The sequence below is a fragment of the Grampus griseus genome (assembly GCF_964374135.1).
Source record: "Grampus griseus genome assembly, chromosome: 9".
In the NCBI taxonomy this organism is placed as follows: domain Eukaryota; kingdom Metazoa; phylum Chordata; class Mammalia; order Artiodactyla; family Delphinidae; genus Grampus; species Grampus griseus.
Window position 1 is genome coordinate 66651537 of NC_139003.1, and position 26775 is coordinate 66678311.

General features: G+C 37.1%; 1 protein-coding gene across 6 annotated transcripts in view; it reads right to left on the reverse strand.

The window, feature by feature from the left end:
* Window positions 1-2848: 2848 nt before the first annotated feature.
* DGKB (diacylglycerol kinase beta) overlaps window positions 2849-26775 on the reverse strand; it is a gene marked incomplete at both ends in the record, with an annotated part of 639446 nt that continues 615519 nt past the window's right edge. For all 6 annotated transcript variants that reach the window (XM_082661792.1, XM_082661790.1, XM_082661789.1 and 3 more), the window contains one exon: window positions 2849-2956. In XM_082661792.1, coding sequence (XP_082517918.1) covers window positions 2849-2956 — 108 coding nt within the window. The remainder of the gene's footprint in view (window positions 2957-26775) is intronic.

Genomic DNA, 26775 nt, shown 5'->3' on the forward strand with positions numbered 1-26775 from the left:
TAGATATCCAGGTTTATTCTGGAATCTCTATTTATCTCCTCAGTGTATGGCACTGTTTAGCAAAGTACATATCTCTTTTCCCCTTTTCCTCTGACCCCTGCGATCCCCGTTTAATTTTTACTCAAGAGCTTCATCCACTGAAAACTTTGTACAACTACATCTGCTGTATTTAAAAGAGGTTGACTCAACAACGCAAACACTCACCCACACACACGTAAGAAAAGTTTCCATCTTCCAAAGCTAACATTATTTAATATTCCTATATACCATGGAGCTTTCAGTTTGGAGTTTTTCTTAAAATATATATCCTTCATTTGAAGCTGTCATAAAAATGGGGAGAACACCTTCTCTGATTTCAAAACCATCAAAGTAGGTTTTTAAAAACTACTTTCCAAACCCCAGGAGTAGTGTACTCGAAGGGCAAGCTCATCAGTATCTTTAGAAAATGAGTTGGGAAAAGTAAAATTTGATTCCTATTTGAACATTTATTATTGGTACCAATGAATCCTACTGACTGAGAATGTAACTACGATCATCACTAATTATGATACAGCTACAGTGAAGTAAAGCTGCATCCCATTATTTCAACGATTGAAGTCTGATAGGCCGGCTGTTTGATTTCTCTCATCCCACTGTCTATTCAACAGCTTTTCATTGCACAGACTGTTAAAAATGATTCACAAACTGTTGCTGCCTTCAAACTATATACTATAAAAGGTAGCCAAGAAATAACGGTATGTTGTACTGAACGTAAAGTAATTAGTGGCTTCAGAATATGTTTTTGACACAAAGCCTGCCTGCCCATTGTAGAAAATTGTCAATTTATGTGAAAATATTTATTACCTGTAACCATAGATACACAAAATCAATGTGTGTGTTATGTAACATGACATCAGTAATGCATTTGTTACTGCTTTGAGATTTCTTCTGGTCTTGATTACAGCTCTGCCAAATAACTTTTTTTTTTTTTATTATACAAGGGCAAGTGATTGCTTGCTACATTTGCAATTGTAATGATAATTTTCCTGAGAATGTTAAATTATGTCTTAATTTATTCAAAAGATTTTATTTTCAAAGCAATTAAACTTATTGTTGATTGATATTTACCATCCAATGTTCCTGGAACACTAAAAGAATACGCTTTATACATAATCTTCCATTATAGCACAATGCTTGAGGGTAGCCATTTTACATAACAGCATTCAGTTGAGTCTTCAAATCAAAGAACAAAAGTCATAGCAATTTCACTTGAAATCCATAAATCCATGCTCAGGATTATGTTCAACAGAATCACTAAATGTTATTTGTAATTCAAAGATGAATGAATCAATAGAAAAATAGAACTGATAAATCATTAGTACTTTAATGCAGAGTGGAGAGAGAAACTAATACATCATGCACTTCAAGCACTTGTTTTCCTTATGGCACGTTTGAAAACATAAAACATACAATGATAAGATGCAGGTCAATATGAATGAACAATACCAAATCTGCTCAGAATAGCATTTCGTTTTATATCATAGGCTTAATGAAACACTTAAAAAAATACTATTCCATAATTTCTTCAAACAATCAGAGAATCCACCCAGGCCATGAAATACTTTAAAAACAATCTAGGCCGTTATTTCCAAATAAATATTTGAAATGTCACAGAGATGGGAGTAGAGGAGGTGAAGGGGAGGGTGCAAATGCATGCATGATTAACTTCAATGAGCTCAATATTATTACAGGTATCAATTTATACTAGAAAGGAACTGATACAATCATTTACTTTCTCAAGTGTACTTAACTGACCCATTAAAAATTACAGACGTCTATACCTATAAATGACCAAAAAAGCAAGAAATCAGCCATTGAACTTTGATTGTGTTGTACGGCTTATTGTCTGTGAAAAGTGAGAATTTTAATTATAATTAATGGGTAGTTCACTCTCTTCCAGAGTTTTAGTCATCACAAAATTGCACATTAGAACCATAGATTTTCTCCACAATGCTTAATTAATTATGCATTAACCCATTTCTCTCAAAGCATCTTTTTCTGAATCTTTGGTGGGAAACACAGTTTATTAGGCACATAGTTTCAAACATCTATTTGGTTACTGTTGTGATTAAGAATTTTCTTCTAAATTCACATGCAGAAGGAAATAAGGCTTGCCATGTTAACATACTTTACTGCCAAGTAATATGTTTCCACTTATGTCTGGAATTAAAAACAAAACTAAACAAACTAAAAACCACTTCCTACTTCTTAGCATAAGAATACTTTATACCTGATATCTTAAATTCCACTCAGAAGCATCAAGATGTCGAAGAAAAACTACTTAGATACAGCAAGTAGACAACTATTTAACAAAACCTTTCAATTAAAAGCTTCTCCTCAACTCACAGGTCAAAGATCATTGATATACTGTTTGATTCTAAAGGGAAAAGTATAGCGATCTGCAATTATGATTATTGTAGCATTATTAAGTAGTGCTTATTAATAACTGGAGTCACATTTCCCGTGATATTTCCTTTTTTTGTTATACAGGTTTTTTTTACAGGTTAGTAAATGGAAATTGGAGAAGGAATGGGTAGGAGACAAAAAAATTTATGGGAATGCATGCAACAAAAATAGGCAGTATCACTTCATGTAAACTTCTGCTTTCTTCATGCAAAGATGCTTATAAAAACTGAGACATTAAATTTTCTAATAGCTGGATTTTACATTAGCTCAGTAACAAAAACTGTTAAACCAATTCCATGATTTTGCATGAGCAGGAGACTTGAAATTGTTCAACGATTTCCAGCATAAGTGTTCCATGGCCCAATTATGCTAATTAAATCTCTAAGAATGAAAAGATACAGGATTATTCCTTGCTTCGGTTTCTTGTTCTTTTGATGAGGGAGCAGAACAACCCGGTTTTTGGAGGAGGGCCCATCAGCATCGGGGCTTGGTTCTTGTGCATAATTTTTATCTAGGGAAAAAAAAAGACAAAGAGGGTACAGTAATCTCCAGATACAACACCAATTTCTGAGAATCACTCTTAAGGTTAATAATATCCCCTGAATTACTGAAACAACACAAGTGTAAAATGTATTTTCAGAGTTTCTATTATTTCAAAAATATTTTTAAGGAAGATAAGGTATGTATTTAAACTATATTCCAATGCTCAGGGTGATACCAAGAAATTAAATTTAATTGAAACTACATTTTAAATATCATATTACTTCTAACCTCTCTTGTAATAACACCCCCAAATTCCTTGTTCATGCCACGTGATTATCTAGTATAATTTATTGACCATTAGTTATGTATTATTTACTTAAGATAGGAAAGGCTGCACCTTTATAGTATTCAGAATCCCAGTTATAGCCCAACATCAAGATGTACTTGATATCAAGGCAAGCCTTATTTACTCTGCTAATCAGATTGTTTCTCTCTTTCAATATGAACCGCAGGGCTTAATTTCAAAACAATCATTACGAATGAAAGTCAAAAGTTAGTGCGCATAAAAGGTCAGAAATGATGAACTAGCTTTCTAATTTGTTAATTAATTGGTAATAGAATAGAATCAAATATTGAAAAGCCTGCTTAAAACATTCTGAGAGACTGTTCTAGAGCTACTCTTTTTGATTTCTTTGAAATAAAACTACGAATCACCTTAAATGAGACAACCTTAAAGTAGATTATGTCTGCAATTTTCTCTAATTCAAGCCTAAATTAGAGAAGACATTTTATGAATATATGCTATGCTCAAAGCTAATTGAAAGCAATTATCAAAGTGGCATTTTGTCTGTGACTTTAAGATACATTGTAAGATAATAAATGATTCTCATTATGTAATAAAAAGGTCACATCTTGCCTTTGGGCTAGTGACGCTAAGAGTTTTTCAAAAGCAATCTGAGACATTTTCTTTAGAGAACTGCGACTAATATAAGAACCATCGCTTATTAAATATCAGTTGTCATCAGCACAGCACCCGCATCAGAGATGAGTATTTCTTTCAAAAAGAAACACCACCTCATTAAAAGCTGCAAAAATATATCTCTTAAAGTGCATAGCTGACATTTTCAAGTTAAACTGAATATCCTTCACTTGTCATTGACTAATAGCAATGAAACAAAAAAAAGTGGATGTCACGTGGACACGATCATTAAAATCAGCACTGGGGCTGTTGGGAAATGGAGATTTACTTCACAGTCTAGAAAGACAGAACTATGTTAAAAATCAGGATAAATGAACAACTCTTTATTTAACTCTGTTGGAATCAGGTTATTCTGGGAAGATTCAGTGTTCTTTGTACTGTAAAGATAAATTGCACCTGTAAAAGGCCACCAGGCTAAACCAGCCTCAAACTCTCTGGATATCTGATTTCATTTTATTTTATTTTTCTTATCTTATGAATTGGGGAATCAACAGCCAGATAGTTAAGATGCTAGAATGCACCTATCTATGTAGATTGAAAAAGATCTCTACCAGATTTTCTCTCCTAATAATTCACTTTCAAATTACGCCCTACCTTATGCCATTGATTTTATACTCCTCTAGAGTATAAAACCTAATACACCATCATTCACTCATTTATTCATTTCACAAAATGTAGCAAGCCCCTACTATGCCTCAGACACTGTACCATGAACCTCTAATAAACAAAGTACAATCTCTATCCCCAGTAAATTATAGTCAAGTAAGAAAGAGAAATTTAACAAGCACGTTCAATAGTGTTATAGATGCTGAAATACAAGGCTAAGCAGAAAGGCACTATTTTTTTTTAACGCTGAAAATAAAAATGAATCTTTTTATAAAAATATGTTAGTCTAAAATGAGTACCTGATGAGGCAGTTAACACATATTACTTATGTCATAACCTTAGATTCAAACAGAACGTAAGTAGCTAAGGTAAAAAAATAAAGATTTCTGATTCCCAGTTGCTGGACTAAATCCTTTAGAGGGTATGATGATATTAGGGCCTTTTGGAAAACAAGATGATTATTAACAAATTATTGTTGTTAAGATGTTGGAAGAAATATATCATTCTAGTCACAAAAGATTAGCATCAATTTATGACAAGGCATAGCCAAAATACCTCAACTTATTGTGTATGAGATTTTGTTTGCCCTTTGTATTTTTTAAGTTATTTGGATTTTCTGTGATCATAGCTATCTTTTTATTAACAACCCCTTTTAAAAGAAATCACGTGTTGCTATTCCTTTGAAAAATAGCACAGTATCTCATTCAGTGCTCCTGACACAGTGGGACCCTTAATCCATACTACTGACTAATTCGAATTCTAGGTTATAGTTTCAAAGCAGGATAATGGTCCTATTTTTAAAATTATCTGTAATCTATCTTCTTGGTTATTTAAGCACTCCTATGGTCAAGGTACATAACTCTTTCTTTAATTTAACATTATTTCCATACAAAATGCAATCTATATCTTTCTGTCTGTTATTCATAAAAATGAGAAACAATTGGCTGTTTTCCTCTTAGGGGAGATTACATGGAGGAAACTCACACTCATAAGATGTCTAGTATGTGTCCAGGCTCTTTGCATACATTATGTCATCAGATAATTATAGGTCTTTGTATATTTGAGCAGAGCAAAAACTACTCCATTAAGGATGAGAAAAATTCCAGTCCAGGTGAACTGTTGGTACTGTAGTCACAGCAAGTCCAGGTGAGGTTTCAGAAAGCTGTAGAGACTTAAGTGTAATTTAGGTTCAGATGGCCTGTGTTGGGGGAACCTGGTTAAGGGCGCCTCACCAGGCGTGGGATGACTCACATGCCTGTTTCAACTCCACATCCTTATATTTTTATTACTACTTTTTTTTGAGAACCTGTTATCTACAAGAAAAACAATACGGAGTAAGGAGCAGATTTTATCCCCCAAAGATTTTATTATATTAAGTCTCAGCAGTCTGAAAACATGAACCAAACATTAGGTTCTCTTTGAGTGTTTCCATTTTTTTTGAGTCAGGTAGTTACTTCTTAGTTGTTTCTCAATACATCAAATATTTATGGAGCACCAGCTATGGGCAAGGCAGTTTGCAAGACTGTTTAGTTTGGAAGAGAACCTGAGATTATAATTGAGAGAGAATTGTGGGCACTCATAAGCAATGGTGATGGGGCTCCCAGGAGCTGGAATGGCTGTACGAAGGTCGAAGAGCATTGCTAAAAATGCAAGATAGATACTGTCAGAATTAGAATGATGTTCTATTAAGAACTCTTCATTTTTACTTATCATCTATTCCTTTGGAAAACAACAGCAGCAAAAGTCTCATGACTCTTTCTACTTCTGTCTTCCTATTTCAAATTAAGATTGGACACATCTAAAAATATAAACAGAAAAAAAATGATTTCAGTTTTATAATTATTCAATATGAAATAAAACTTCACATATAGAAACCAGATGAAGGATTATAAGGCACAGTTTTCTTGTTTCTATGACGTTGTCAGGGTTGCATGGTGTGATAGAGAGCTCCACCTCATAATTGTAATATGACCAATAATAACAAGAATAAAAATAACAAGATTTGGCTTTTACTGTGTGCTGAGTACTATGCTAAGTGCTTTATACACGTTATTCACATGCTACCTGTTTCATCCAGCTCTTTGAGTTGCTCTTGACAAAAGTCTACTCCCATAAAAGTAATATTATCAAAGAACATAGAATTGAAAAACGATGTCCTAAAAGGGATAGAAGAGGGGTTTATATCTTACAGTACACGGTGAACAGTGTCTAGTCCCACTAGACTTTTGTGTTCTCTCTGAAGACTTTTAGTCCAACTAAAATTGAGGAAGACTGGAAGGTCTTCCTGCACTCATTCTCCAAGCAGTATTTGGCCCAGCTCATTGCAATTTTCTTTCCTAGCTCCCTGTCTCTCAGCATCAACTATTCCTAATACTCTTCATTGTGAAGAGTAGTTACTTTTCTTCCTCATGTGATAGGAACATCCTACTTAACACCCAGTCCCTGAATGACACATCTACTGAATCAAGTGCTTATCAAAGCATCCTGATAAGATTGGAATAAAGATGGATCTATTCTATCTTCAAGGAATTCTCATACCTAATATCAAAAGAACATTTTTTCATAATTTTTAAAATATATTATCTAATTTTACCCTCTCAACAACCCTGGGAGGTAGGTGTCAACACCCTTATTTTACAATACAGGACAGAAACTTAGGTTCTGTAACTTGCACTACACCACTCAAGTTGGTAAGTACAAGAGCTGGGTTTTGAAAGCTGACTCAAATCTCCCAAGCACTCCGTGTTAATTCCCACCTCTGCACTTCTGTGTCAGTTAGTGCTTTGGAGAACCTTCCCTCAAACTTTGACCCCTGTCCTGCCCAGCTCAAATAACACATTATTTTGAAATTTCAAAGCACAGTGAGATAAAGGAGATTCTAAATGCCCCCTGAGAGGAAAAACAGGTCACTTACAGAAAAATAAAAATCAGCATGGCATTAAGCTTCTCAAAAACATGAGTGGTAGAAGAAAATGGAGAAAAACCTTAAAACCCCAAAAGAAAAGTTAATTTTATCTTAGAATTCTATACTTAGTCAATGGATTGATTAAATGCAAGGGTACAATGAAGATACTTTCATTCATAAAAGGTTCTAGAGAGTTTACCATTTATGTGTCCTTTGAAACATTTTTGAGTGTGTTCTCCAGCAGAACAGATGCGTGAGCTAAGAAAGATTAAAAAAACAGAGGGTCACATTGATAACACCAAATGCTGGTGAGGACGTGGAGCAACAGGAACTCCCATACATAGGTGCTGGGAATGCAAAATGGCGCAGCCACTTTGGAAGACAGTATGGAGGTTTCTTACAAAACTAAATATACTCTTATCATATGATCCAGTGTTTTCACTCTTGGGATTTAACCAAAAAAGTTGAAAACATAGGTCTGCACAAAAACCTGTACACAGACGTCTGCAGCAGCTTTTTTCATAACTGCCAAAACTTGGAAGCAACCAAGAGGCCCTTCAGTTGGTGAAAGGATATATAAACTGTGGTATATCCAGACAAAGGAATATTATTCAGTGCTAAAAAGAAATGGCCTATCAAGCCATGAAAAGACATGGAGGAAACTTAAAAGCATGTTATTAAGTGAAAGACGTCAATGTGAGAAGGCTACATCCTGTATGATTCCAATTATATGACAGTCTAGAGAAGGGAAAACTACGGAGACAGTAAAAAGATAAGTGGTTGCCAGGGTTTATGGGGGAGAGTGATGAATAGATGAAGCACAGAGGATTTTTAGGGAAGTGAAAATATTCTTTAGGATGTTATAATGATGGATACAAGACATTACACGTTTGTCCAAGCTCATAGAATGAACAACACCAAGAGTGAACCCTAGTGCAAACTATGGACTTTGGATGATTATGATGTGTCAATGTAGGTTCATTGATTATATCAAAGATACCATTTCAGTGGGGAATTCTGCTAGTGAGGAGGCTGTGTGTGTCGGGTGGTGGGAGGTATATGGGGAATCTCTGTACCTTTGTCTCAATTTTATGGCGAACCTAGAAGTACTGTAAAAATTAAGTTTATTAAGAACAAGAATAACAACAAAAAGAGTATCCAACTGAGACCCAGGATGAGAGATCTTCAAGAAACCTAGGAAGAAACCTGCAGGGAAGGGCTTTTGCCATATAAAGAAGGGAGTGGGGATAATAGATTAATTGATACCATGTAGTTTAAAAAAATTAGAATTATTATAATGATTTTACAAAGAAAAAAGAGATTATAAAAGCTTTATAGGAAAGAGAATGTAATTGTGTGACAGTACTTAGTTCTACAGTTGACAACATTTTCATAATCTCAATCATTACATGTTTTATATTGATTTAAATAAAATTTTTCTTCAGAAGCAGAACAGCATACTGGTTAAAAATCAGACTGCCAGGGTCCACCACTTCCTATCTGAAGACTTTGGGCAGATGACTATAAATAATTTCCCTCATCAATACTGTAGAGACTTTGGGCTTCCCTGGTGGCACAGTGGTTAAGAATCCACCTGCCAATGCAGGGGACAGGGGTTGAACCCCTGGCCCGGGAAGAACCCACATGCCATGGAGCAACTAAGCCCGTGCGCCACAACTTCTAAACCTGTGCTCTAGAGTCCATGAGCCACAACTACTGAGCCCGCATGCCACAACTACTGAAGCCCATGTGCCTACAGCCCATGCTCTGCAACAAGAGAAGCCACTGAAATGAGAAGTTCGTGCACCACAACGGAGAGTAGCCCCCCCGCTCGCCACAACTAAAGCCCACGCACAGCAGCAAAGACCCAAGGCAGCCAAAAATAAATAAATAAATAAAATAAAGTTCCATTAAAAAAAATACTATAGAGACTTTAATATAGTGTCCATTTCATTGGTTTCTTGTAAGGACTAAATGAATCAATGTACACAAAATGCTTAGAATGTTACCTGGCACATAAAAATCACTCAGTACATATTAACTATTATTAAGAGTTAAATGGAGTAATGTAAGAGTATTAAAAACCACTTTCCATAGCATAAATTAAGTAGAATATACCTAAAACTATGAAGTCAAAAAAATTACAGCAAAGCAGATTGTTTACAGACATGCAGTAAACAATCAGAAGAGGCAGCCAAAGAATCAAAGAGTGGACCTGGTGACACAGAAATGATGGGACAGAGGCTAGCCGTTTTTCTTGGAACGCTATACATTCTGGTTTTTTTAATGTGCACATATTATTTTGATATGAGTGTTAAAAAGATTAACAATGAGGGGACCTTCAAGATGGCAGAGGAGTAAGACGTGGAGATCACCATCCTCCCCACAAGTACGTCAAAAACACATCTACATGTGGAACAACTCTTACAGAGCACCTACTAAATGCTGGCAGAAGACCTCAGACCTCCCAAAAGGCAAGAAACTCCCCACGTACCTGGGTAGGGCAAAAGAAAAAAGAATAAACAGAGACAAAAGGATACGGACGGGACCTGCACCAGTGGGAGGGAGCTGTGAAGGAGGAAAGGTGTCTACACACTAGGAAGCCCCTTCACCGGTGGAGACTGGGGGTGGGCAGGGGGGAAGCTGTGGAGCCATGGAGGAGAGCACAGCAACAGGGGTGCGGAGGGCAAAGCGGAGAGATTCCCGCACAGAGGATCAGTGTCGAGCAGCACTCACCAGCCTGAGAGGCTTGTCTGCTCACCCGCCGGGGTGGGCGGGGGCTCGGAGCTGAGGCTCGGGCTTTGGAGGTCAGATCCCAGGGAGAGGACTGGGTTTGGCTGTGTGAACACAGACTGAAGGGGGCTAGTGCGCCACAGCTAGCTGGGAGGAAGTCCGGGAAAAGGTCTGGAACTGCCTAAGAGGCAAGAGACCATTGTTCAGGGGGGCACGAGGAGAGGGGATTCAGAGCACTGCCTAAACAAGCTTCGCAGACAGGCACAAGCTGCGGCTATCAGCTCGGACCCCAGAGATGGGCATGAAACGCTAGCGCCTGCTGCTGCAACCACCAAGAAGCCTGTGTGCGAGCACAGGTTACCATCCACACCACCTACCACTCCGGGAGCCTGTGCAGCCCGCCACTGCCAGGGTCCCATGATCCAGGGACAACATCCCCAGGAGAACACAGGGCATGCCTGAGGCTGTTGCAACATCACACCGGCCTCTGCCACCACAGGCTGGCCCTGCATTCCAGTTATGACTACTGTACCCTTCCCTCCCCCTGGCCTGAATGACCAAGAGCCCCCTAATCAGCCGCTGCTTTAACCCCCTCCTGTCTGGGTGGGGAACAGATGCCTAAGGGTGACATACATGCAGAGGTGGGGCCAAAACCAAAGCTGAACCCCAGGAGCTGTGCGAACAAAGAAGAGAAAGGGAAATCTCTCCCAGAAGCCTCAGAAGCAGTGGATTAAATCCCTACAATCAACATGATGTACCCTGCATCTATGGAATACCTGAATAGACAACCAATCATCTCAAAATTGTGGCGGTGGACTTTGGGAGCGACTGTAGACTTGGGGTTTGCTGTCTGCGACTGACTTGTTTCTGACTTTTATGTTTATCTTAGTTTAGTGTTTAGCGCTTGTTATCATTGGTGGATTTCTTTATTGGTTTTGTGGCTCTCTTTTTTTAAATTATTGTTATTTTCTATTAAAAAATTTCTTTTCCTTTCTAAAATTAATTTCTTTTTTTCTATTTTTTTTTCTTTCTTTTGCTCTCCCTTTTCTTCTGAGCCGTGTTGCTGACAGGGTCTTGGTGCTCCGGCTTGCTGTGAGGCCAGAGCCTCTGAGGTGGGGGAGCCAAGTTCAGGACACTGGACCACCAGAGAACTCCCATCCCCATGTAATATCAATCGGTGAGAGCTCTCCCAGAGATCTCTGTCTCAGCGCTAATACCCAGCTCCACCCAACAGCCAGCAAACTCCAGTGTTGGACACCCCATGCCAAACAACTAGCAAGACAGGAACACAACCGCACCCATTAGCAAAGAGACTGCCTAAAATTATAATAACTTCACAGAAACCCCTAACACACCACCTGACGTGGTCCTGCCCACCAGAAAGATAAGATCCAGCCCCACCCACCAGAACACAGGCACCAGTCCCGTCCACCAGGAAGCCTACACAAGCCACTGAACCAACCTCACCCACAGGGGCAGACACCAAAAACAATGGGAATTATGAACATGCAGCCTGTGAAAAGGAGACCCCAAACACAGTAAGTTAAATAAAATAAGACAGAGAAATATGCAGCAGATGAAGGAGCAAAGTAAAAACCCACCAGACCAAACAAATGAAGAGGAAATGGGCAGTCTACCTGAAAAAGAATTCAGAGTAATGATAGTAAAGATGATCCATAATCTTGGAAAAGGAATGGAGAAAATACAAGAAATATTTAACAAGGGCCTAGAAGAACTAAAGAGCAAACAAACAGTGATGAAGAACACAATAAATGAAATTAAATATTCTCTAGAAGGAATCAACAGCAGAATAACTGAGGCAGAAGAACAGATAAGTGACCTGGAAGATAAAATACTGGAAATAACTACCTCAGAGCAGAATAAAGAAAAAAGAATGAAAAGAACTGAGGACAGTCTCAGAGACCTCTGGGACAACATTAAATGTACCAACATTTGAATAATAGGGGTCCCAGAAGAAGAAAAGAAAAAGAAAGGGTCTGAGAAAATATTTGAAGAGCTTTTAGTTGAAAACTTCCCTAACATGGGAAAGGAAACAGTCAATCAAGACCAGGAAGTGCAGCATCCCATACAGGATAAATCCAAGGGGAAACACGCCAAGACACATATGAATCAAACTATCAAAAATTAAATACACAGAAAAAATATTAAAAGAAGCAAAGGAGAAGCAGCAAATAACATACAAGGGAATCCCCGTAAGGTTAACAGCTGACCTTTCAGCAGAAACTCTGCAAGCCAGAAGGGAGTGGCAGAACATATTTAAAGTAATAAAAAGGAAAAACCTACAACCAACATTACTCTATCCAGCAAGGATCTCATTCAGAGTTGATGGAGAAATTAAAACCTTTACAGACAAGCAAAAGTTAAGAGAATTCAGCACGACCAAACCAGCATTATAATAAACACTAAAGGAACTTCTCTAGGAAGGAAACACAAGAGAAGGAAAAGACCTACTATAACAATCCCAAAACAGTAAAGAAAATGGTAATAGGAACATACATATCGTAATTACCTTAAATGTAAACGGATTAAATGCTCCAACCAAAGGACATAGACTGGTTGAATGGATACGAAAACAAGACCTGTATATATGCTGTCTACAAGAGACACACTTCAGACCTAGAGACACACACAGACTGAACATGAGGGGATGGAAAAACAGAGTCCATGCAAATGGAAATCAAAAGAAAGCTAGAGTAGCAATTCTCATATCAGACAAAACAGACTTTAAAATAAAGATTATTACAAGAGACAAAGAAGGACACTACATAGTGATCAAGGGATCAATCCAAGAAGAAGACAGAAGAATTGTAAGTATTTATGCACTCAACATAGGAGCACCTCAGTATATAAGGCAAATGCTAACAGCCATAATAGGGGAAATTGACAGTAACACAATCATAGCAGGAGACCTTGACACCTCATTTTCACCTATGGACAGATTCTCCAATATGAAAATAAATAAGGAAACACAAGCTTTAAATGACACAATAGACCAGATAGATCTAACTGATATTTATAGAACATTCCATCCCAAAACAACAGAATACACTTTCTTCTCAAGTACTCATGGAACATCCTCCAGGATAGACCATATCTTGGGTCACAAATCAAGCCTTGGTAAATTTAAGAAAATTGAAATTGTATCAAGTATCTTTTCTGACCACAATGCTATGAGACTAGATATCAATTACAGGAAAAAAATCTGTAAAAAATACAAACACATTGAGGTCAAACAATACGCTACTAAATAACCAAGAGATCACTGAAGAAATCAAAGAGGAAATAAAAAAATACCTAGAAACAAATGACAATGAAAACACGATGACCCATAACCTATGGAATGCAGCAAAAGCACTAATAAGAGGGAAGTTTATAGCAATACAATCCTACCTCAAGAAACAAGAAAACTCTCAAATAAACAACCTAACCTAACACCTAAAACAATTAGAGAAAAAAGAACCAAAAAAACCCCAACGTTAGCAAAAGGAAAGAATCATAAAGATCAGATCAGAAATAAATGAAAAAGAAATGAAGGAAACGATAGCAAAGATCAATAAAACTAAAAGCTGGTTCCTTGAGAAGATAAACAAAACTGAAAAACCAGTAGCCAGACTCACCAAGAAAAAAAGGAAGAAGACTCAAGTTAACAGAATTAGAAATGAAAAAGGAGAAGTAACAACTGACACTGCAGAAATACAAAGGATCATGAGAGATTACTACAAGCAACTCGATGCCAATAAAAGGGACAACCTGGAAGAAATGGATAAATTCTTAGAAAAGCACAATCTTCCTGGTTCTTCCTGAACCAGGAAGAAGTAGAAAATATAAACTAACCAATCACAAGCACTGAAATTGAAACCGTGATTAAAAATCTTCCAACAAACAGAAGCCCAGGACAAGATGGCTGCACAGGTGAATCCTATCAAACATTTAGAGAAGAGCTAACACCTATCCTTCTCAAACTCTTCCAAAATAAAGCAGAGGGAAAACCACTTTTAAACTTATTCTTGGGCTTCCCTGGTGGCACGGTGGTTGAGAGTCTGCCTGCTGATGCAGGGGACATGGGTTCGTGCCCCGGTCTGGGAAGATTCCACATGCCGAGGAGCGGCTGGGCCCGTGAGCCATGGCCGCTGAGCCTGCGCATCCGGAGCCTGTTGCTCCGCAACGGGAGAGGCCACAACAGTGAGGGGACCGCGTACCACAAAAACAAAACAAAACAAAAACAAAAAAACTTATTCTTCAGGCCACCATCACCCTGATACCAAAACCAGACGAAGATGTCACAAAAAAAGAAAATTACAGGCCAATATCACTGATGAACATAGATACAAAAATCCTCAACAAAATACTAGCCAACAGAATCCAACAGCACATTAAAAGGATCATACACCATGATCAAGTGGGGTTTATCCCAGGAATGCAAGAATTCTTCAATATATGCAAATCAATCAATGTGATACACCATATTAACAAACTGAAGGATAAAAACCATATGACAATCTCAATAGATGCAGAAAAAGCTTTTGACAAAATTCAACATCTACTTATGATAAAAACGCTCCAGAGAGTAGGCATAGAGGGAACCTACCTTAACATAATAAAGGCCACATATGACAAACCCACAGCCAACATCGTTCTCTATGGTGAAAAACTGAAACCATTTACACTAAGATCAGGAACAAGACAAGGTTTCCCACTCTCACTGCTATTATTCAACATAGTTTTGGAAGTTTTAGCCACAGCAATCAGAGAAGAAAAAGAAATAAAAGGAATCCCAATCAGAAAAGAAGTAAAACTGTCAGTTTGCAGATGACATGATACTATACATAGAGAATCCTAAAGATGCTACCAGGAAACTACTAGAACTAATCAATCAATTTGGTTGAGTAGCAGGATACAAAATTAATGTACAGAAATTTCTTGCATTCCTACACACTAATTATGAAAAATCCGAAAGAGAAATTAAGGAAACACTCCCATTTACCAATGCAACGAAAAGAATAAAATATGTAGGAATAAACCTACCTAAGGAGACAGAAGACCTGTATGCAGAAAACTAGAAGACACTGATGAAAGATATTAAAGATGATACAAACAGATGGAGAGATACACCATGTTCTTGGATTGGAAGAATCAACATTGTGAAAATGACAATACTACCCAAAGCAATCTACAGATTCAATGCAATCCCTGTCAAACTACCAATGGCATTCTTCACAGAACTAGGACAAAAAATTTCACAGTTTGTATGGAAACACAAAAGACCCCGAATAGTGACAGTAATCTTGAGAAAGAAAAATGGAGCTGGAGGAATCAGTCCATGACTTCCGACTATACTACAAAGCTACAGTAATCAAGACAGTATGGTACTGGCACAAAAACAGAAATATAGATCAATGGAACAGGATAGAAAGTCCAGAGATAAACCCAAGCACATATGGTTACCTTATTTTTGATAAAGTAGGCAAGAGTATACAATGGAGAAAAGACAGCCTCTTCAATAAGTGGTGCTGGGAAAACTAGACAGCTACATGTAAAAGAATGAAATTAGAACACTTCCTAACACGATACTCAAACATAAACTCAAAATGGATTAAAGACTAAAATCTAAGGCCAGACACTATAAAACTCTTAGTGGAAAACATAGGTAGAACACTCTATGATATAAATCACAGCAAGATCCTTTTTGACCCACCTCCTAGAGAAATGGAAATAAAAACAAAAATAAACAAATAGGACCTAATGAAACTTCAAAGCTTTTGAACAGCAAAGGAATCCATCAATAAGACAAAAAGACAACCCTCAGAATGGGAGAAAGTATTTGTAAATGAAGCAACTGACAAAGGATTAATCTCCAAAATATACAAGCAGCTCATGCAGCTCAATATCAAAAAAACAGACAACCCAATCCAAAAATGGGCAGAAGACCTAAATAGACATTTCTCCAATGAAGATATACAGATTGTCAACAAACACATGAAAGGATGCTCAACATCATTAATCATTAGAGAAATGCAAATCAAAACTACAATGAGGTATCACCTCACACAGGTAAGAATGGCCATCATCAAAAAAATCTACATACAAAAAAGGCTGGAGAGGGTGTGGAGAAAAGGGAATGCTTTCGCACTGTTGGTGGAAATGTAAATTGATACAGCCACTATGGAGAACAGTATGGACGTTCCTTAAAAAACTACAAATAGAACTACCATATGACCCGCAACCCCACTACTGGGCATATACCCTGCGAAAACCATAATTCAAAAACAGTCATGTACCAAAATGTTCATTGCAGCTCTATTTACAATAGCCAGGACATGGAAGCAGACTAAGTGTCCATTGACAGATGAATGGATAAAGAAGATGTGGCACATATATACAATGGAATATTACTCAGCCATAAAAAGAAATGAAATTGAGTTATTTGTAGTGAGGTGGATGGACCTAGAGTGTGTCATACAGAGTGAAGTAAGTCAGAAAGAGAAACAGAATTACCGTTTGCTAACACATATATATGGAATCAAAAAAAAAAAAAGTTCTCATGAACCTAGGGGCAGGACAGGAATAAAGACGCAGATGTACAGAATGGACCTGAGGACACGGGGAGGGGGAAAGGTAAAGTGGGACAAAGTGAGAGAGTAGCATTGACATATATACACTACCAAATGTAAAACAGATATCAGTGGGAAGCAGCCACATAGCACAGGGAGATCAGCCTAGTGCTTTGTGACCCACTACAGGGGTGGGATAGAGAGGGTGGGAGGGAGTCACAAGAGGGAGGGGATATGGGGATATGTGCATACATACAGCTGATTCACTTTGTTATACAGCAGAAACTAACACAACATTGTAATGTAAAGCAATTATACTCCAATAAAGATGTTAAAAATAAAAATTAAAAAAATGAAAGGAAAAAATAGAGCCACAGACAATTAAAAAAAAAAAAATTAACAACAGCAAAAGCAAAAATCCCTCTGCAGTGAACTGTCTTCCTCTCTAGAGCTTTGGTTCTCCTAATGTGGTCCACAAACCAGGAACACTAACTTCATTGTTAGAAATGCAGACTCCCAGTCCCACCCAAGACCTGAATCAGATTCTGCTTTGTAACAAGATCCCTAGGTGATTCACATGCATGCTTCAATTTGGGAAGCCCTGGTCTATTTGTCATTTACTTCTCTTTCTAAGGGGTAAGACCTATCAGAATCTGACTGACTAAACGAATGACCAGCACCTTCTTATACTCACCCCCCAAACATATGGCTGAAAGCTAATATCAATGGAACCAAATAACCTAATTTAACTCAAGTTTAATTAGCCTTATTGTTAATCTACTAGGTACCAGCTTATTTCAGCTTAGTGCTGGCGATTCCAAGTTGAACAGATACTTTTTAAAACATAACTGAGGTGCACATAGTCAAATGATGGTAACACATGCAGTGGTAGGATGTAACACGCCTTGTGCTACGGAGATATTCTCAGAATGCAATGCGAGCACCAAACAATGCCATTAAGATCACGGGGGAAGGAGCGGACATAATTAAACTGAGTCTTAGCAGCATCACTCTGGAAGTGTAGCTTAGGGGCTGTGTGCCATAACAGAGACAGGGAGATCAGATGGGAGGTGAATAAAATAATCTAGAAAGAAGTAAAATGGATTTTACTTGCAGCAGTGGCAATGGGGATAGAATACAGGGCAGATTTGAGAGATAGCAAGGAGGTACAATCTGCAGGACATGACGGATGTGTGGAGTATTGGAAAAAAGAAAGATTCTAGTATGACTTTCATGCTTTTAAGCTTTGTTTGCTATGTGTGTGTGGTGGTGGTTTTTTATAGAAAGACATGTATTTTTGGCAGGAGTGAGAACCAGGAAGTTAGTGAACTCTGTTGAGTGTGACATTCTAAAGGAGCTGCTTAGTGTCTTTGGGATATGAAAGTCTGGTGTTCAGAAGGGAGAACAGGTCTCGAGACAGATTTGGGTGTAACAATCCTATAAATAACATCATCCATTGAAAAGAGATTACTAAAGGACAAATGTGTATCAAATGTGAATATCAGACATTAGACTGCATAATGGGGGAACATGGACATATAATAGTGAAGTAAGAGTGAGATACTATGAAAGAATATGCAGACAAGTAGCCAGGGATGTAGGAGGAAAAAAAAAAGGAAAGAAGTACCATCATACAAACATTTCCAATCAATCTTCAGAGAGGCCTATTCTTCTTCTATTGAGGGTGAGACCTTCAAATTACATGTATCTAGGCTAGGCATGCCTCCATTTGTCACAATTGTTTGCATATAAGTGATGTAAGCTACTAAACTGTTTATATTAATTCTAAATCTAGAAATCATATTTGAGAGTTATATACTATAGGATGCTTATGCAATTTAGGGGTTGGCAAGCATTTTCTGTAAAGGTCTATATGGTAAATATTTTAGGCTTTGTGGTCTATGAGGTCTCTGCCACTGTAGCACAAAAGTATCCGCAGACTTAATGTAAATAAATGGATGTGACTGTGTTCCAGTAAAACTTTATGTATGGAAACTAAAATTTGAATTTCATGTAATTTTAACATTATGAACTATTATTATTCTTTTGATTTTTTTCAACCATTTAAAAATGCAAAATGTATTCTTAAGTCTTTGACAATGCAAAACCAGGTAGCTGTGCAGATCTGGCCCAAAGACCATTACCTGCTGATCCCTGATGCAATTACAGTCAAATACTGAAAATTGAATCTAGAATTATGAGGCATAAGGTGGAAGAAAGCAATTTTAATTTAAAATTATGACTTAATTGGTCAATAGCTAAAAAATGAATACAAGTGGAAATAGTTTCAAATGGCATGTCTTTGCTATACTGAGTGCCACCATTCAGAATTCCTTCTGTGAAAATTCTGAATTAGAACATATACTAGCTTTCCCAATTTTGGTAACATATCAACTGATCAAATTTGGCTTAAATGTTTAATCTCTTTGTTGCTTTGCACCACGGTGGGCTTAATAATACTGTGTTTCTTAGAAAGTACATCAGCAGGTAGCATTTTCCTTTTTAAATATTCTCCCCGTAACTAGCCAAAATTTTCTTTCCCTGATTCACCTCTTTAAGAGTTTATTATCACTGGATTTATTCAGCTACCTTAAAAATGAATGGGGTTTTCAGAGCAAAATAAATGCCATAAAATATCTGCAGGGAAAGCTTAATTTAGCAATTACCTGGAACATCAAAAGTTACCTAGCTTGATTCTGGAGTGAGACTGTCTCTTTCCAATAATGGAAACCATTTTGAATTCATGCATGTAGCTGAGCCATATGACAGCAGGAATAAAGAGCACGCTAAAATTTTCAGGTCCATAACTGCCAAAAAGCAAAGCAATGAAACATAACAATTTTCTAAAATCCCTGTGCCAGCTTCTTTATGATTCCAGCCATTATTTTCTGGAATGATAGTAATTTCCAAATTTAATGTCAAAGTCTTTGATCTAACATCAGATTCAAAGAAATCATTGTGAAGATTTACAATAACATCTCTAACAAATGGGTTTGAGAGGTTTACTTGCTGATTAAATTCACAGGAATTTTAAATAGGTATGGTAATAAGAAAAGAGAAACTTTCTCCTGAAAGTGATGGGCTATTTGGCCACATTGCATGGGAAATATTCACACCTGGATTTGAAATCTCTTTTAAGATATAAATTTCGTTCTCCTTTTATTTTATGGTCGTAAGTTGGTTACCAGGGAAGGTCAATGACATTTTTTAAAATGTTTTTATAATTTTCATGTCTTTACAGAACAATTATACACACAACTTTAACACAGTCACTATTTTTCTTTTCCTAGGGTCTCTCCAAATATTTTGTCATGTGGGAAAAAAGAAACAAAAACTTTAAAAATGAACAAAACAATACAAAAAATTCTCCTCTTTGACTATAACCAGAGAATATTAGCAATATATTCACAACTTGTGATTCTACTTCTCCATAATATTTCATATATCCTTTTTTACAAGGTTTTTTCACATAGCATTGGGGTTAAGAGTATGGATTCAGGACATGAAGCAAGGGTTTGAGTGCCAGCTTGGCCACTGGCCAAAGGATCTAACATTTTTGAGCCTCAGTCTCTATTTACTAAATGAGGATAATGATACACCTACTTAAAAAGACCACTACAAGTACCCAAAGAGGCTATGCCTGTCATTTATATGCTTAATAACTGTTACCTATTATTTTTTAACATAATTATGTTTAGTCCAATGGAAAACACATTTTGCTAACCTCTCTCCCATCTGAGACAACAAGGCTTTTGGGATTCCTTGGGTGACACTGAGAGATGACGTTTATGGCCATCTGCCTTCTCTCTGAGGAGGCCAGAAGCACCTGGTAGGATTTCAGTCACATGCCAGGCTCCAGGTCTACCAAAGGAAAGACTAGAAAAAAATCCATGTCAGGCATTTACTAACCCCCAGAAAGTATGGGTGTTTTAAACCAAGGGAGACCAAAAGCCCATACTGACAACAATGAGAGAAGAAACTTCTTTCCTGACCCAATTTCTACTCTCAGCTAGATCCTTAATTATCTGGAGCATCACAGCGTTGACTGAAAGACTTTCTCATCAACGTTAAACTATTTCATGGTAATCTAGTCAACATGTTGACACGTTACTCATAAAAAATTGCAATCCCATAATGCAATGATAATTGATATTCCTAATAATGTGACTAAGATATTGATTAGGGAGCATAATTATTTGAATTAAATTGGAGTGGAGAGGACATAGCCTGATTACTTTCCAAATTCTCCTATTTCAGATAATTGTTCCATCATTTATTCAGTTGTTCAAGCCAGAAACAGGGATCATCCCTGGCATCTTCCTTTTCCTCCTATAACCAGTCTATTACGAAGTCTGATCAATTTTATCCCTCAAATATTTTCTGTATCTCTTGACTGGTTCTTGGTCTTTCTATCACCACCATTCTAAGGCCTGAACAATTGCAGAAGTCTCCTGATTCGTTGTCTTCCCTTCCAATCTATTCCCCAGCTACAATGATCTTATCACCATGCAAATCTGATCACATCACCTTCCTGCTTAAACTCTTTAGTTCCACCTGACTCTTAAACTAAAGCTAAAAATTCTTCCTATATGATTGAAGGTCCTGCAGCTCAGATTCCCATGGAATCACCTGCCTCACCCCACAACTCCCTTCCTTCTGTTCCACAGCCATCATGTCATCTTTCAAATCCTTCCTTGTAAACATCATGCTCCCTCCCACCCATGTTGTTCCCTCTGCATCGAACACTCTTCCCTCTGTTATGCCTAGTCATATGCTTCTCATCCTGTAGTTCTCAGGTCTATTTTGAGTTTCTTTGAAAGTCTTCTTGGATCTCCTCTGACAAGGTCAATTCTCTCTACTGTACCTTCTCTTATTACCATAGTTCCATAGTGTCGCAGTTCACAGTACCATGAACCTTTCATTCACGGACCTTACATCTTTCTTGAATTTTTATATTTGTGTGATTCTTTGAGTAATGAATACCTGAAAAGAGTTCAGAGATCATGTCTTTGTTTTGTTTTCTCTCCATTATAACACTCTAAGACAAAATTCAGCACGTTTATAAAGAAGAAATTCAGTAAGAATTTGCTGAAGGAATGAAGAAATCAATCATGATATGCTTGACTTGGACTAAATAATTGTACTCTTTTCTTAATTTTTATTTACTGATTTCAAAATCACATTTAATAGTAAATATCTGTTTTGTTTATCCCATGAAATTGTGACAAGGATAAAGCAATGTATAGGCATACCTTCTTTTATTGCACTTCACTTTATTGTGCTTTGCAGATATTACTTTTTTTTCCTCTCTCTCTACAAATTGAAAGCTTGTGGCAACCCTCTATCAAGCAAGTCTGTGCACACCATTTTTCCAAGAGCGTTCATTCACTTCACGTATCTGTGTCACATTTTGGCAATTGTCACAATGTTTCAAGCTTTTTCATTATTATTCTATTTGTTGTGGTGATCTGTGCTCAGTTACCTCTGATGTTACTATTGTAATTGTTCTGGGGCAACATGAACTGTGCCCATATAAGATGGCAAACTTAACAGATAAATTTTGTGTGTTTTAACTGTTCCAACGACTGGCCATTCCCCCATCTCTCTCCCGCTCCTCGGGCCTCCCTATCCCCTAAGACACAACAATATTGAAATTTGGCCAGTTAATGACCCTACAATGGCCTCTAAATGTTCAGATGAAAGGAAGAGTCACATATCTTTCACTTTAAATCCAAAGCTAGAAATGATTAAGCTTAATGAGGAAGGCACGCCAAAAGCTGAGACAAGCGAAAAGCTAGGCCTCTTGTGCAAAACAGCCAAGTTGTGAATGCAGCGAAAAAGTTCTTGAAGGAAACCAAAAGTGTTACTCCAGTTAACACATGAATGATAAGAAAGCAAAACAACCTTATTGTTGAGGTGGAGAAAGTTTTAGCCGTCTGACAGAAGACGTATCAGCCACAACATTCCCTTAAGCCAAAGCCTGATCCAGAGCAAGGCCCTAACTCTCATTTCTATGGAAGCTGAGCAAGGTGAGGAAGCTGCAGGAGAAAAGTTTGAAGCTAGCAGAGGTTGGTTCGTGAGGTTTAGGGAAAGAAGCCGTCTCCATTACAAAAAAAGTACAAGGTGAAGCAGCAAATGCTGATGTAGAAGCTGCAGCAAATGATCCAGAAGATCTAGCTGAGATAGCTAATGAAGGTAGCAACACTAAACAACAAATTTTCAATGTAGACAAAACAGCCTTACACTGGAAGATGCCATCTGGGGCTTTTATAGGAGAAGTGAATGCCTGGCTTCAAAGTTTCAAAGGACAGGCTGACTGCCTCTTGTTAGGGGCTAATGCAGCTGGTGACTTTAAGTTGAAGCCAACGCTCATTGACCATTCTGAAAATGTTAGGCCCCTTAAAAATTATGCTAAATCTACTTTGCTTGTGTTCTCTAAATGGAACAACAAAGCCTGGATGACAGCACATCTGTTTATAACATGGTTTGCTGAATAGTTTAAGCCCAGTGTTGAGACCTAACGCGCAGACCAAAAGCTTCCTTTCAAAATATTACTGCTCATCGACAACGTACCTGGTCATCCAAGGGCTCTGATGGAGATGTACAATGAGACTACTGTTGTTTTCATGCCTGCGAACACAACATCCATTCTGCAGTCCATAGATCGAGAAGTAATTTTGACCTTCAAGTCTTATTATTTAAGAAACACATTTTGTAAGGTTATAGCTGCCATAGATAGTGGTTCCTCTGATGGATCTGGGCAAAGTAAACTAAAAACCTTCTGGGAAGGATTTACCATGCTAGATGCCATTAAGAACATACCTGATTGATGGGAAGAGGTCAAAATATCAACATTGATAGGAGTTGGGAAGAAGTTGATCCAACCTTCATATATGACTTTGAGGGGTTCGAGACTTCAATGGAGGAAGTAACTATAGATGTGGTGAAAATAGCAAGAGAACTAGAACTAGAATTAGAAATGGAGCCTGAAGATGTGACTGAATTGCTACAATCTCATGATAAAGCTTTCACAGATGAGGAGTTGCTTCTTAAGGACGAGCAAAGAAAATGGTTTCTTGAGATGGAATCTACTCCTGGTGAAGATTCTGCGAAGACTGTTGAAATGACAACAAAGGGCTTAGAATATTACATAAATTTAGTTGATAAAGCAGTGGCAGGGTTTGAGAGGATTGACCCCAGTTTTGAAACAAGTTCTCTTGTAGGTAAAATGCTATCAAACAGTATTGATGCTACAGAGAACTTGACTGTGAAAGGAAGAGTCCATCGATGCAGCAAACTTCATCGCTGTCTTATTTTAAGAAATTGCCAAAACCACCCCAACCTTCAGCAACCACCACGCTGATCGGTCAGCAGCCATCAACATCCACGCAAGACCCTCCTCCAGCAAAAAGATGATGACTCACTGAAGGATCAAATGATAGTTAGCATTTTTTAACAAGAAAGTATTTTTAAATTTAGGTTTGTACATTCTATTTTAGAAACAGTGCTATTGTATACTAAATAGACTACAGTATACTATAAACATAACTTATAGGCACTGGGAAACCAAAAAAATTCATGTGACTTGCTTTACTGCAATATTTGCTTTATTGTAGTGGTCTGGAACTGAACCTGCAATATCTCCGAGGTATATCTGTAATATGTTAAAATCCTCTCATTTTTTTAAAGTCTTCTCAAATAACACATGTGCAACTGTGTTCTGACTATTCAAGAAAATAAAAACAATAAATTATTAAATTCTATTCAGTGTATTTTGGTTAAGTTTTTTCATTCAAATTCTTGTTTGAAATTGGTAACCCATCCTGGGAATATCTCTATGAAACACTGTGCCCTGTTAGTGGATAAGAAAGCTTACTCTTTAAAACTTTCAACAATACAGTACGTTGTCTTTTGAGGAAAAGCTCAGAATATGTTAGCCATATTTTCTAATTATAATACACAAAATCAGAAGAAATGAAGAGCTAGATAAGGTCTTCCACAAGGCAGTTTGTGGGAGAAAAGTCAGGCTCAGGCCTTATGATTCTACAGTTTGTAGCCACCAGAAGAGAGATCTCTAACTGCTCTGGAAAGAAATCAAATCTACATGCTAGTACGATGATGCACATCAACTAAGAGACTATTAACTTTACGCATTCTAGAGAAATATATTCAATTTTGAACCAGATGTAAATATAAATAAAATAACTATTGGTATTCTAGAAAGCTAATGACATAATTCTGTTAAGTGCATATAATTTTATCACTTTTAGTGTGTTTAGCAGTCCTGGATCACATCAGTATAAATGCATAAGGTATTATGTACTTAGTACATTTCTCATTTCAATTTTTGCCCTTTCATGTCTTTGGATATTGTGTCCACTTTGGGTTAGGAGTTCCTGTCAAAGAACAAATCTATGAGAGATGCTATTTTCTTTGAGCTAAACTGAAATGAACTTTTGTAAATTAAAAATGAGTAGATTAATTCAGGTTTCACAATGAAAAATAAGAGAACAGTGTAGGTTTATTTCATAATATTTAAATAGAATGTATTAAAGAAAAGAGCTATAAAAAGGTAAGTATAATTGTAAATATAACCTGTTTGGGATAACTTTTAAAATATAATATAGTCAGAAAAAATTCTTTAAAATATTTTTGTATAAAATGCAATCAAATCTAATCAGTTTGGCATTAATTAAGCTCTAATAACACACTTCAGTATCTCCCCTAAGTAGTGTGATCCGCTTCCCCTTCATCCAAGGCGACTTGTGCGCATTACGGTGTCATGATAATTTTAAAACATACTGAGAAAATGACAGAGCTGCAAAATTAAAATAAATGATTAATGGTATTTTTTTTCATGTTTTGTACTAACAGGTATTACTGAGTCTTTAAATTAATAGAGCTGTCAAGCTCATGGGTGTTACAGATCCAGCAATGAACCAAAATGGAAATTATATATTCCAAAGACACCTAAAGATGACACTTTGGAATATTTTAAATTTTAATTAGTAGGTGCAATTGTTTTGTTCCCTGTAACCACTGCAAATTAATTGGAAATTAGTCACAACCAATCCTTTTTCTTAACAGTCTGAGATGAAGAGGTTGGTGCTTTACACCTTAACGTTCTTGTTTGGGGGCCAGAAAGTGCATATGCAGTAAATTGCATTGTCAATTACCAAAAAAAAAGCTGTTGTGAAATTAGGAAAAAATTATGCACAGGTAAACAAAACTAATGAATGCGTAAGTAACAGGGGAACGGAACACGCAAACTAATGCCACTAAACACTAACGTGCCAGTCTTTGGGGAAAAAAGGCTTAGAAATGCAAAATTATGTAAGAGTATTTACCAGTGAAGTCTTAGGTAACAGGACGCTTTTAGTTTATGTTTTATTTAACTGCTTTTGGAGTCTCACTACCACTCACACCTTAAAAAGTATACCCACCAGAACAGCAATCTGATTATCCAAATATGTCTCAAGATGACAGAAGACTGTTAGTTAATTTTCTTTTCCTCAAAATATCAAGATTTACACTCATGGAATAATAAATGGCAGTATTTTCTTAAGATTTATTCTTATTTTGTATTTAAGTATTAGGCAAAATGCAATTTCCAGGCATATCAAGAAAATATTCACTGTCTACACCTACCTATTAACAATTTTCCTACCGATAATTTATGGGTTACTCTTTTTCTTTTATCACTAAAAATACACATGTTACCTTGCCTGCTTTTCTCCCCCTCTAAAGTAAGCCATCAGAGCCGCTTAAGATTCTTTAAAAATGATGTGTCTGTCATCCCCAGGCGCCATGACAGTTCTGGAGGCTAACCATAAAAGGCCAAAAAGTGGGCAGTGTCCAATTCCTGGAAATCCCCACCGCTTCCCCAAAAGAGTCGGAATAATCCTCCTACTCTTTAGCCTAAGAAATTACCCAGCCCATAAAAACTAACCACCCCATCCCCATATTTCAGGGCTGCTCTTGCCTTTTGAGACAGACCGCATTCTGTCTGGGGAATCTGTATCTCTCTAAATAAATCCACTTCTTACCTAAAA